Source organism: Narcine bancroftii, chromosome 13, assembly GCF_036971445.1.
Source record: "Narcine bancroftii isolate sNarBan1 chromosome 13, sNarBan1.hap1, whole genome shotgun sequence".
Taxonomy (NCBI): domain Eukaryota; kingdom Metazoa; phylum Chordata; class Chondrichthyes; order Torpediniformes; family Narcinidae; genus Narcine; species Narcine bancroftii.
In genome coordinates, this window is record NC_091481.1 from 16,690,591 (window position 1) to 16,705,132 (window position 14,542).

The following is a 14,542-nucleotide window of genomic DNA, read 5'->3' on the forward strand; positions in this document are numbered from 1 at the left end:
GTGTACTCAGTCCCTCACTTTATTCCCTGAACACCCATGACTTGTATGGACAAACATTGTTCTTAGAGAGAATCCTGGATGACACCACTGTCATGAGCAGGATCTCCAAGAACAATGAGTTGGTATATAGAAGGATGACGGGGAGTCTAGTGGCCTATGTTAGCAAGACTAAGAACTTCCAGAAGAGGGGTGAAGTCACTTTCCTGTCTGGATCAACAGTACTGAGATGTTGATGGTAGACAGCTTTAAGTTCCAAGGAAAAAACCTCTCCAGGAATCTTTGTTGGTTAACCCATATCATGACAAGAAAGCATATCAACACCTCTACTTCTTCAGAAGCCTGAGGAAATTTGGCACATGATCTGCATCCTCGACAACATCTAAAGGTATCCTGTCAAGATGCATCACTGCATGGTACAGGAACTGCTCTGCCCAAAACTTCAAGAAACTACTGAGAGTTATGAAAGCATCTCTCACAAATCCCCATTCCTCCATAAACAGTATATACACTTCCTGCTACCTTGGAAAAGCAGCCATGTATTAAAATATTGGTCCCAACCCAGTCACATTCTCCTGCCAGAAAAAAGATTCACAAGTCTGAGATCATGTATCACCAAATTCAAGAACAGCCTTTTTTTTGGCCCCATTGGCAGACTCCTGAATGAACTTCACCCAAGTTAAAATACGTGGTCTTTGCTCTTTCTGTACTTCCGTTCTTTCTTTTACTTGCTGTACTTTGTATGGAATATCTAGCTGGACTGCTCTCAAAACACTATTTCATTTCACCTTGGCACACATGACAATAAACTTGAATTTAACTTAATTGGAACATCAGCGCTATTCTGAAAATTGGCTCCTACTGAAACATAATATTCTGAAGGGGACAGACAGGGTTCCTTTAGTGAGGTAATGAGAACCTTGTACCACTGTTTCAGAATAAAGGATCTCCCATTTTAAGTTTGAGATGAGTAGGGATTTCTTTCTTGGGGTAGGAATCTACCTCTAGAGGTAGAGTTATTGAACATAATTTAGGCTGATCTTAATAAACATTTGAATGGCAATGGAATCAAGGGACAGAAAAAAGGTTGGTAAAACAACAATCAGTTCAAGATTGGAATAGCCATATTCTTACAGAATAGTGTAGACTCACAGAGCAAAATGGCCTGCCTTTGCTCTATTTCTCAAATTCTCATTCTATCACTATATCACTATTGTGCATTGGAGTACTGTTAAATCTGAGATTTGAATATGTTAATGTAAATCTTCTTGGTTGGATGAAGGAAGAGAAAGTGGTTACTACAACATAGCTGTAAAACAACAACTGTGCAATCCTTTGCTAAAGGTACAAAGCATCAATTGGGTTTTAGATTTTGACTGCAAGTACTTTTAACAGAGTCAGGCTCTGAAAAAAAAAAACATCTTGTCTACACCTTTATTTTCCGTGACTAATATTTGAATAGATAGGAACTTTAAAGAAAGGGCTTGCAGTACTTTTCCATTCCCATCAATTTTTATTTAGAAGTGATTCTTCTAATGTTGCAAAACCAAAATTTGATTTTATGTTATAAGTATATTGGTATTAATCATTTTTTTAATTCTTCCTGGTCAAGTTATTGTGAAGATCTGCAGTAAATATTGTACTGTAGCAGCACGCTGCCATGGCAATTGGGCTGGCACTCTGGGCGGTGAGCGTTTCCAAGAGCCAGCAGAACATGCAGTGGCACTGGCCCCAGCCAGTGAACAAGAGGCTAAGGCAGCGTAGGGACAAGCACAGCCAACAGATAGTGAGACTGCGCGGGGAAGAAGGAATTGTAATGTAAGAATGTGCCCCACGTGGAAAACCTGCTATCATTATGCGGGCGGTGATGTCAGCAAATGGGGGCACTGCGGGAATATAAATGGTATACGAGTTGGGCTTCAGCCCCAATAAACTTGAACTATACGTGTGTGTGCGTGTGTTTTTTACTTCGAGTAGCATGCAGCTACAGAACCTGACTAGAAGAGGGATGCTGATATCATAGGCTTTGTACTAGCTTGTGGTAGCCCTTTGCAGTTCCCCCACGGGGCCTCACAAAATGAAGGACGAACCCAATGATCCAGCAGGCTGCACGAAGCCCGCAGCACTGCCCTCCAATTGGCCACAACCGAAAGAGTTTAACTGGCCTGTCAGGGAAAGTGGATCACAAACACTCCAATCAGTGCTGAGAGGGCTTTGACCACACCCCTCAGCTTGAAAATAAAAGCAGGGCTGTGAGTCCAATAAAGCTCAGTGTTAACTCCACTCAACTGGGTTCATGTTGTTCTTTCTGGGAACAGTGTGTTTTTTCTGAGCTAGCCTGCACACAGCTACAACCTCTCCTGCACTATAGGCTCTGTGGAGCCATAGCTTGTAGCAGCCAGCTACAAGCTCTCTTTTCTTCCAGTAACTTACTTTTTAAATTCTAGATATAAATGTTACAATACATTTTGTTTTATGCTTAGAAATCTAATAACACAAGTATTATTAAAAACAAATTTGTTTAAAAGTAGTTGTTAATCCCCAGGTCTGCTGTTCTTGACAATTTTGGAATTTTTAATTATTGTTAAAACTACCAAAAATCTGAATGAATAGGATAGAAATTTAAGCCAAGAAAATTGTGTTTTAGAAGTACAATGTTCTTTAAGAATATGACAGTTATGGTAGGCAAGATAAAATCCAGCACCTATGTTGTAAATGCAATTTTAGAAAGTCTTTGACAAAGTGGGGTGTGTCACCCTTCATTAAATTGTTAATCTGTTTACACCCACTTCTGAAAGATATTTAGGAATGGACAACAACACTGGCCTTGCCAGTGATCTACACGTCCCTTAAATGAATGAAAACCTATGCTTAGAAGAGAATTAAAAGTTCACAATTATGAGACAGAGATGGGGAAAAAAAATGCCTCAGGAGCTCTCCTGAGCTCTATGTCCATGTATAAATGATGTCTTCATCAACTTTACATACCCATAATAGGTAGGTAATTTAAATTAACTTTCTTCATAACAAACAAAATATTTAACATTAATGTACACATTTACTATTTAGCTATATTTAATTTTTATGACTAAAAGTTAAAAATTAAGAAATAATGTTTTTTCCCCAAAATTAGTTGATTCAGTCTCACAAGACACACCATGACACTTAAACACAGTTGAATCTTTATTCATAATCACAGCTCATCCCGACAGAATAGGTTGTAACTTTCCCAGTTTGTGTTGACTATACTTATTGTTTGCACTGCTAACACTATGACAATAGACTAATTTTGTTTCAATTACAGCTGCTGCAATACAAAACAATATTCATCTTGTACCAATTCTCCAATTGCTTACAATTGTTATGACCACTTCCTTTGGGATGAGGAACCCAGCAAGTCTCAGAGTCCATAGGAGGAAGAAGGGCTCATGCCCAAGACTTGGTTTGTTTGTATTTCCTTCTTTCAAATTCTCTCTTTTGTATTCATCACTTTTTGTTGAGTACATATTTTTGCACTATCGATAAGTAGAAATCCTGCCTGACCTGCAGGAAAAAAGAATCTCAGAGTTGCATGTGAGGTCATATATATACTCTTGACAATAAATTTGAACTTTACCTCCTATAGACACCGCAAAACTTGCTGCCATTCTCCAGCATTCTTGTGTTTTTACTACAATAACAATGTCTGCAGACTTTCGTGTTTCACTTCCTTTAAGATACATCATTTCTGAAATAGACTCGGGAGTCAGAGTTCTACAACACAGAAATTAAGCTGTCTATCCGAGTTAGTCCTTTTTTCTTGCATTTCCCCATATCTCTCTCAAACTTGCACATCCATGTCATAATTCAATTGATTATTGCCATGTGCTCTGAGATACAGTGAAAAACCTTGTTTTGCATGCTATTCAGGCAAGTCAAAGTATAACAGGGAGAAAAAAATAAAACAGAAGTGTGGATTACAACATTACAGAAAAAAGGTTCAGTCAAAACAGTGCAAGTGGAGAATCATGTTTCTAATGAGAAGTCAGTTCAATATTCAATATGAGAAGAGACTGTCCTTGGAATCTCGAGGTGCATATTTTCAAACTCGTGCATCTTCTGTTTGTCTGGAGGGGGAAGTATAGTGTGCGAACAGGATGGGGTCAGTGTTTTACTATGTTGGTTGCTTTCCCAAAGCAGTGGACACATAAATGGAATCAAGATATCGAGATTGATTTGTGTGAACTGGATTCACAACTCTCTCCAATTTGTTAGGGTCTTGGGCAGAACAGATCATTTACCAAACTGCAATGTATCTGGTTGTATTCACCTCTACAGCTTCCCCCGGCAGCTTATTCCATACACCTTCCAAATGTTAATGCTCCTCAGATTTATTTTAAATTTTTACCCTCTCACCTAAACATAAGCCCTCTAGTTTTAGATTCTAACCTGGTTGGAGGGGGGGTGGGGGGTGAAAGAGGTGGAAAAGAGAAGTGATCAATGCCCCTCATGATGTTGTAAACCTCTATAAAAGGTTGCCCCTCAACTTCCTACATTGGAGGATTTCTGCATTCTTGGGATATACAAGGTGTCCATTGTTGACACCAATCAGTCTAATATAACAAATGTAATTATGGATGTTTAAATTGATATTTGTAACCTAGCTGAAGAAATGGCACAGAACAGCTGTACATATAGTTCAACTAGACGCTAAAAGTAGGAAATCAATCATTGATGAGCTGGAGACAATTTTGAATTGGCTGGTGCGCAAGGACTTAAAAGAAAAAAAACCTATGAAAGAGTTTTAGAAGTGTAGAGTGGAAAACACAGGAACATACTCAGCAGTGGCAGAATGATTAGATCAAAATTTTGCAATATTGTCTCATTAAACCCAGGGAAAGGAAAAAGCAATAGAATGCTGTCAAGCAACAGTTATTCACCAATATATTTTTCAGTTCAGTTTCTGTCAGAATCACTCAGCTCCAACCTTTAATACATCTTTGGTTCAAACACCAGCAAGAAATCCAAAACTCTGAACTGAATTCAGGACAGCTGCCTTAATATGAATATAACCTAGTGTGGTGTCAAGGAGCTTCAGTAAATTGGGGGAAAACTGGTATTATATTTATTGTTAAATAGCACAATAACAAAAATTTTTGTTGAAAGGCAACCATTCCAGCCGCAGGATGCCACTATCCAGGTACGCCAGGTTCCCAAGTCAAAGCAACGACAAACTGCATCAATACTTCACGGTATCCTGACATGACAATACATTGGAGACAAAGTCCTGCATCCAACAACATTTTGGCCATTTAATCCAGAATGTAGAACAAACATGAAATGCATGCAGATATTCAAGTGCTAATAAATTAAAGACAAATGATCTATGCTTTTTAAGTGTTGCAAGGCAGTAAAATGTTAGATTTCAATTACATTACTAAGAAAGTGATTCCCATTGCTACTTATTAAAATGAAAATAGATTCAGATTACTCACAGAAGATTTAAAACTGCCCAGAAACAGGGCACAACAGACAACGATTTGTTCAGGTGAAATGTGCCTTGCATAATTTTCCTTTCAATTGGTATGACTGGATAGACACTTATCTAAATTACCAAGTTGTACCTTTCATGAGAGAAATTATAGCTTTTATAACATGCAAGAAATGTGTACACTAATAAAGGTAAGCAAAAAATCTTATAGAAAGAGCATATTTCACATTGCTGTTACCCATTATGAATATTAAAGTGGCTGTCATTAACTCTTTAAAATACACAGCAAGTTTCCACTTGATTCACAAAATGATTTTTCCAGAAAAAAAAAACCCTGGTCAACAATACCAAAAAATATATAGGACTCATGGAACATTAATGTTATGGCATTTCCACTCATTGAAAATAGCACCAAAAAGAAAACCAATCTCATCCCTATATCCCCTATTAGATGCAACAATTGCACAGACATTTATAACTTAACTTACACAAGTTACCCAAGGCTGAGAAAATAATTACTGTAGCATGTCTGCATTGAAAATAGTCCACTCAATATTGCAATTTTCTTCTTTCAAATTAAGGTCACAACAGTCAATATAATTGGGCTAGCAATTCTGAGCATAAAAGTGAAAACGATCAAGATAAACCAGTACCAGAAAAACAATCACAAGATCCATCAAAATATCAGAAATACATAATTGAATCACTCGCATCTTTCAAGAAGAAACCAACACCCCTACCGCCTCTTTAAGTGCATGACACAATTGAATTCCAATTCTTCAGAGCAAGTCAAGATGGACAGAATGAATGGCATCACTGGTGGTTACACCGGATTATATCACAAAGATCACAGATTTCAGAATAAAACAAATCTAGAAATAAACATGATTAAAATTCCAATTTGGAAACACACAAATGTGTAATTTTAATAAATACAAAGATAAAATGGATTTATTTTACCAAAATTTTGTAGTAAAATATTCAGTCCTTAGTTTTAACCTTGGTAGTACAAATCTGAAAACTTGCTAACAAATCTAAAAATGTACTGAGCTTTGATATTCAATATGCATATTTCTTTAACCCGGAGATTCTGTTAAACCATTCCAAATTTTAAACAATCCCTCTCTTTACGTCACATTGCAACTTAAAATTTGGTCGAAGCAAAGCAAATTCAATTACCAGAAGCACATTTGGACAGAACAGATTTATTAGCATTTTAGGTTTAATGGATTACACGAGTGCCAGCAATCACAATAAACAAAATGTTGTGAGAGAGACAGAGAATCAAAGGTGACGAACTTATAGTAGATATCAGAGGCGAATAAATAAAATGAGAATTGTATCGTGAAATAATTTTTTAAAATAATTTTCCAAACCTCATTACTTAATTTCTGAAATGCAGAAACCTAGTTTTATGCCCTTTCATAATAAAATCCTTGCAAACCATTTTGCACTGCAACCTGCATCAATGTACAGGTACCTAACTTTTTATCTAGAATTCAGAAAACCAGCACTCCAAAAACCGGCATTTTTTTGCTGGATGACATCTGCTCATCAAAGATGGAGTTTCGCAACCAACACGACCCGATGCGATCCTAGCTTAACGCCGTGTATCCCACTGCATTCCACTGAATCACCTGTAGCAATGCATGTCCAGCATCACGATGCTTTCAGTCAGCCCACCAGCAGCTCAATGCCCATTGTTGATACCCTTAATTCCCCATGCAGCTGAAACTGCTATTACCAGCACTAGGACAGGGGAACCGAGAAAGGGGCTATTATCCTGGAGCTGGTACAGCGAGGTAAGAGCGAGAGAAGGCAGCACGACTGTCAGCCGAGAAGGAGAGACAGCAGCATGACTTTGTCCGGTGTGGAGGGCGGGGGGTGGTGGAAGAGATGGCAGAGTGACTCGGTCCAGTGCGCCTTTGTCCGGCAAGGGGGGGGGGGGGGGAGAAGAGATGGTAGCATGACTCGGGGGTGAGAGAAACAGCAGTGTGACTTGGGGGGGGGGGGGAAGAGGGAAGATGGCAGCGCAACTCAGAGGGTGAGGGATGAAGATGGCAACGCAACTTCAGAGGAAGCACAACTTTGGCGGGCTTAAAGGGACAAAAATCAAAATGTTTCTGAAATCCGGAAGATTTCGAGCAATAGCAGGTGCCCAGTCCTGAGGATCCCAGATAAAAGGTTAAACACCTGCAGTACATTTTTAATTGAGTGAAATATTCCAAATATTTCAAACAGCTATGAACTCAAATAGATTAATCTATTATTTAGAGACAGAACTGCCTATTATAATAGATAGAAAAAAAAGTTTTGAAGGAGATGGGTTATGCTCAGAGTAATTAGGAAATGAAGGAACTTTATCACATGCAGAATGTACATATACCCAAACTTCTTCCTTGTTGTAGCCAAACAGGTACTTGGTAATTTAAAAAGACAATTCCAACAGTATACATTAAATCACTGTATGAAAAGAAATAACAAATATATAACCCAATTACAGTAGTGCAAGAAGTGGCATTTCAATAGTGCGACAGATCTTTTGTTGTGCCAAAGTAGCTTATGATTAGAGTAGTAAGGGGAGTGTAAGAGCCAAAGGTGTGTTGTTTGCTGTTCTTGGTTTGGCTGTGGGCATTGATGGTGTCCCGGGGTCCGGAGGCTATGGACATTCTGTTTCTTCCAGTGCGCATGCATGGGAGTTTTGCGGGGTTTGGAGAGTCATTACCCTGCATGGAATGGCAATGATGGGATAGAGGATAGAGAGGAGAAGGGAGAGTACAGCTCCGATATTTTCTGTTGACCGTTATCACATACGATAGATGTTATCACGTTACCATAGACGTCACGAGTCCTTTTGTGTTCATTAATACACAGTTTAAAATGCATCTGGACTTCGCTATGAATTTGTTCTAACGCGTTAAGTTAAGAACCTACTTAGGCTCCAAATGGCTTTATATAAAAAAGAATGGATAGTAGTCACTACAGGGATATTCAACAGTCGGGTAGCCATTGGGGGAGAAAAAAATAGTACTCTTGAACCTAGTGGTGTTGGATTTCAGCATAAAGGCAGTAGCAAGAGGTTATGACCAGAGTGATGAGAGTCCTTTATGAAGTCTGTTGCCATCTTGAAGCATCACCTCACACAGATACAGTCAATGGATGGGAGATGGGAACCTGTGATGGACTCTGCCATGCTTGCCATCTTCTACTTTCTTAGACACTTGAATTACCACATCAGACTGTAATGCAACCAATCTGTAAAATTTCAACAATACATTTGTAGAACCTTTATAAGAGTATTTGACAACATAACAAATCTCCTTTGATTTCTTAGAAAGTAGAGGTGTTGGTGTGTCTTCTTAATGGTTTCCTAGATGTTCTGACTCCAGGAGAAATCCTCTGACATGTGGATTCCCAGGAACTTGAAAGTAATGCAATGTGTGATCCCTCAGCTTTCCCATCCTAAAATCCACAAAGAGCTTTTTGGTCTTATTCAAGTTCAAGTTTATTATCATCTCATCTAAGTTTATTACATAAAAAACCTGACAGAGTTTCTCCTGACCATGGTCCACACACAAACACAGTACATAATAATCACATGTATACATAAAGATACAATTTAAAATAAATACCTGCATGTTTAAATATTTTGGGATTATTTAATCAGTTACAATATACTGTTCACCAATCTCATAGCCTAGAGAAAGAAGCCATTGCCATTTCCCAGCCTGGCAGTACTGATATTGAGGCTCCTGTACCTCCTCCTTGATGGTAAAAATATTGTGTGCTGGATGGAAAGGATCCTCTATAATTATTTTTAGCCCTATTTAAGCAATTCCCCCAATAAATGTTGTCACTAGAGGAAATAGAAACCCCAAATGATCTTCTTGGCCGTTTTGATGATCCTCTGTATGGACGCCCGGTCCAATGCTTTGCAGCTAGCCAACCACACAATGATGCAGCCAGATGGTGCTCCTGCTAGTAGCCTTGCCCTTCTTAGGACACCTTAAAGACACAGAGTAAGATTGTTGTTTTGGCAACACCCAACCAGATTCTTGATCTCCATCCTGTATTCTGACTCGTGATTTCCAACAATAGCTACTAAATTAAATTTTAAATGTAAACCTACATCACAGTAACAGGCCATTTCCAAAGTCCGTGCCGCACTGAAACATTGAGCATGATGCCCTTCCCTTCAGGAGTACAGGTTCAAACACAAAAAAAGGTCAAGATCATCCACCTTCACTTGTTTGGTAACCCATCTGTCTTTTTAATACCCCTCAGCAGAACGTACTATTTATAAAATTATACATGCCAAACACATTGCTTCTACAACCAACAAAGGCCTGGGAACACCATACCGAGCCTACTGAAAAATGCACACAATTGTGATTTGGAAAAACATCATTATTCCCTCATCTGAATCTTGGTATTTGTTACCCAAAAGGAGTGTGGGTATACCTTCACTAAAAAAAAAATCTGTAATAATTCAAGAAAGTTGCTCACCAGCACCTTCTCATTAGTATTTTGGTTGGGGAATAAATCATTATTTCCACCCCCCCCCCCAAAAAAAGTGTTTAAAAAAAAAATTGCTGACATGAGCTGGAATACAAAATATCAAATAGTTTGTTTTTAAATACAAATTGACTTAGTACTACAAATACTGGAATGTTTAGTTTTCTTTGCATAGTATATGCTCCAGGCGCACAATGAAAACATGTGAGATCTATAAATTTGTAGAAACATAGCAGTGACCAGTTAGTTTAATCAATATAATGCGAAAACATCAAAAACACAAACAAAAATTAAGGAGTGAATGAAGTAAAGGATTGTATTTTGGTTAAAATAAATCAGCAAGCATTTGAAATAAAAAAAACATTTTATCTATCCCAATCAGACAGAGCATAGCCCATAAAAGTGCCAGCCATATAATTTCACCAAAAAGATCAGGCCAATTTACAATAATTTATCTTGCAATTATTATCTTCAACTATTAGGGCTACGAGGGAAGCCCCTGGAGATTGTAGCAATCAGTTTCAGTCAATACAGCCCCTCTCCTGTTTACTATCTTAGAGGTTCCCAACTGCCTTGTAAAATTAATTGAATCTGTATATTCTTTGGATTAAAATAAACTCTGGTAATAATTCATGCATTTCCTCAGAAGAAATTATATACAATCTACATCACTATTCCTCACTCAGAATCTTGAAATCATGAACAAAACACTTAGCTTTTCAATATTCCATTTATTCTTGGCATCCCAGTATTAGCTTGATTTTCCATCAAGAACATGAAGCTCAACAATTAAAGTTCAATATGGTACTTTCTGCAGAAACTGTAGACGTGCTTGTTGTCAATTAATAATAAATTAAAAATGTATACTTTTTAGCCACTGTGTAGTTTAATTTTCTTCAGCTGGATTTTGTTTAGATACAGCATTTTGTTCATCATTTTGATCTATTTTGATAAGTTCAGTGTTACAAGTACAATTGACAGAAAGTGTATTAAAACAACCTTGACAACATTCACACTTCCCCTTTGTGGCTATGTCCACTGTAATGTGAAAAGAAGCAGCAAAGTATGTGATCACTTTTAACAGTGATGTACCAGACACCAAGATCTATGATATACACTGCAGATCTCATCGTTGCACAAAAATCTAGGTCATCTATACTTTGCAGTACATGGGACTTAGTGAATGAGGCAGAAGTGGGTTACATTGTGCACAAACATTGGAACTAATTGTCAGTTGAGGTTCACAAAGATCCTAAGCAAAAAGGCAAGCAACACTTCTCTTGATCGTTGAATTTCCAGGTTCATCTAAATAAGTGAATCATAACCTATTTCCTATAGTGGGTCAGCCTTACATCTCGTAGTTGGGTGCTCCTTCCCACGTATTCGTGTGCAGGACTATGGCCCATGAATTAAAACAAATCAACACATATCTTCTGCTCCTACTCTCTTGCTCACGGCCCCTTCACGTTTACAAGATTGAAGGTTCAATATGGCTTCATTATATCACTTCCCACTTGAATTGTCATCTTAAATGATCAGTATTCCTTTGCTTCATTCAAAAATCAAAAAGTTCAGCTACATTTTCATCTGAATTATAACAAGAAGCAAGATTTGGATTTTGAACTCTGATTCACCCTGTGCCCGAAACTAGTTCCCCAAAGTCATTAAAAGTAATTGGTTACAATAAGAGTAAAAATCTATTTTATACAGTAGATTCATCAGAACATTACACCATTAGTAGGAACAAAGGCTCTTGGAGATCAAGACCCACATTTGCACTGTGAGTTCCTCCATCATTTTGTGATTTTGTTAATGCGTTAAACAGGATAGATTCTGAGGAGATTTAGGAACTCAAAAACTGAGAAGCTGTGGGCATGAGTAATAATAAAAAGAGCATTTTATTAAAACCTGTAACCTCACGGCCTAGAATATTCCACTCTCACATTGAAGCAATGGACCGCCCTGGCTCAATTAGCATTGTAGAATGTCATGGCAGAACCATGGTGTATATGGTGAAGTTACAAGAAATCAAATTCATGCTAAACAGCAGAAGTGAATTTATGGAGAGCTAAGTAATATAACAAACAGATCAAATTGAAGCCCTGCCCTATTGCCACACGAAAGAATGAATGGAGCAATAGGCTCCAGTGATACAGTACTTTAAATAAAATCCTGAGGAACTCTGCTTCACAATCAACAGCAAGATTAGCCTTTCCAGTCCGGCTACAACACTGGAATCTCGCCAACAATATATGTTTATGTAATCCACTAAAAAGCAGAGGAAAGTCAAATCCACTTGATTACAATCATCTATTATTAAAATAGTGGATGAGCTTACAACCAACATTTATGCACTATTTTTCCTCTCAACAATCATTATTTTGAAGCCCAGATTTTGAAAATAGCTGAATAGAAGAGAGGCAATAGTTACTGATCTTAATATCAGTAGGGCATGGCATCCAAAAGTTCCAGTAAAATTGAACAACAGAAAACAGGGGAAAATTCTCCACTCAAGTTTCATAATAACCACATTATCACCTATGATCACCATCCTGAGAATCACCATTAACCATAAAAATGAACTGGGTCAACAAGATGAAATAATGCATCTACACGGTTTGGTTCAGAGCCTTTCAAACATCTATAAACTACATCAAGAGTCAGGAATACTTTCTACTTCTCTGAATGTATTGCTTCAACATCATCCAAGACAAAACTGTCTTACTTGATTGGCACTCCATCTCACATGCTAAATATTTATTTCTGCCACCAGCTGTGCACGAGCAGAAATGTGCAGTTTTCTTGATCAACACCTTCCCAACTCACAAATGCACACAATTCTACATCTAGAGTAACAAGGTCGGTAGACCTATAGTTGCAGAGCATCACATTAGCTTCAAGATCCCTCTGAGTCACACATTAATCCAATTCATAAACATTGCTGCTCTTTCATTGTGGCAGAGCCAAAAAGTTCGAGCCCCTGATTTAATTGGACTGACAGTTCATCTTCATTCTTTGTCCAGCAGCTGGACAAAGCAGTGGCTCACTGCCAACTTCATAACCGCATGATGAATGATGAGTAATTGTTGACCTTGGTCATTCCAGAACCAAAATCAAAAGATTCAATGCACATCAGTTTAATGCCATTAGTAGTTTTAATGTTGCCACATATCCCAAATCCAGATTTAATTTTGAATTCTGGAAACACTTTTATAGTTTTTAATTAGTATTTGCAAAGAAGAGGAATTTTCAGTTTTTAAAATTCATTTTAGAGATACCTAGTGCAACTGAATTGATGATAATGAAAATTAGCATTACAGATTATATTGGTGTTTCCCTCAATAATTTTGGTACTCCATATGGGAATTGTGAACACCATATTCTGCATTCTTAGAATAAAAATGAAAATGTAAATTATGCATGGTTGACATTTTTTGCACCAGGATTTATTTGAAAGGAAAAAATGGATTTTTAGGTTGGCCTTCAGGATTACCTTTTCATTTTATATTGATTGAAATGAAAAAAAATATCAAGTCATGCAATGTAATGCAAGTGCTAACATAAATGCCATTGGAACATTACTCACCCAATGAGATTTAAGAAACTTGCCTTTACCCATACCGTTTTGATTGTTTGCTATCTAATCATCTCCTCAGCCACAAGGCCAAATCCCCTTTGAACATGCAGTAGTTCATCAAATTTATAGAAATAATATCTACTCAATTTCTTCTGGGGTTTTGTTAAATCTTCTGCAAATTCCTCTGAAGTTGGTCAAAAGTGACTAACCAAGTAACATGCTTAGAAATTTAAATTGCCTTGTTCTGATTAACTCAAGTTTTTCTAATAGCACGGACATCAGCAATAATGTGTACAATGCAAAACAGGTTTCATACCAAAAAAAACATTCAAAGGTTCCAATATCCCCAAATTCCTTAAACCATGCAAGTAAACTCAGTTATAAACAACTGCAGTTACAATTTTCATACATGATTATTTGTTATTTCAATTTACTACACAAATATGAAATCCTATTCATAACTATTATTCTTGATGTTAATTCTACATTTTAATGCTCAAAATTCCCAAACAAGCAATTAATGAAAATTCAGGTGCCAAATTATCACAATTTAACAGAAAGATCGGTTTCAAATGAAAGAGAAACCAAAAATCATGCCATTGCACCCTCACAAGATGACAACACCAAGTGGACACTTGCCACAGAACGATAGGGTAGCACTTTTGATACACAATATGATACTGCTATATTCTAGAATTGTACTGTATTACCTTCGGACTAGAGGAGTCAAGCAATTGGGGCAATTTTAAATGAGTAAAGACAACGGCTAATGCTGCAAGGAAACGGACTTCTAAACTTCCATTGCGTTTTTTTAACGGTATTCAGCAAGAGTAGATCGCCTAAAATGACAGGAGAAGAAGACGAAAGGAACTGACCCAGTGTGTAAAAGTGGAAGACACAAATTTCTTGTCTATTTGCACTGTGTGAGGACATTGCTGGATGGGTTTAATGTATGGTCTAGGTTGAACGTTGAGTGGGTGGGG

At 37.5% G+C, this 14,542-nt stretch overlaps 1 protein-coding gene across 13 annotated transcripts in view; it reads right to left on the reverse strand.

Moving 5' to 3' along the window:
* Nucleotides 1–14,542, reverse strand: part of magi2a (membrane associated guanylate kinase, WW and PDZ domain containing 2a) — a 251,791-nt gene that overhangs the window by 235,499 nt on the left and 1,750 nt on the right. For 2 of the 13 annotated variants that reach the window (XM_069909258.1, XM_069909260.1), the window contains exon 2: nucleotides 3,354–3,540. The exons of the other annotated variants lie outside the window; for them this stretch is intronic. Coding sequence is in view for 1 of the 2 variants with exons in the window: in XM_069909260.1 (XP_069765361.1) it covers nucleotides 3,354–3,408 (55 nt within the window). In the remaining variant the exon portion in view is untranslated. The remainder of the gene's footprint in view (nucleotides 1–3,353; nucleotides 3,541–14,542) is intronic. 13 annotated transcript variants of the gene reach the window in all.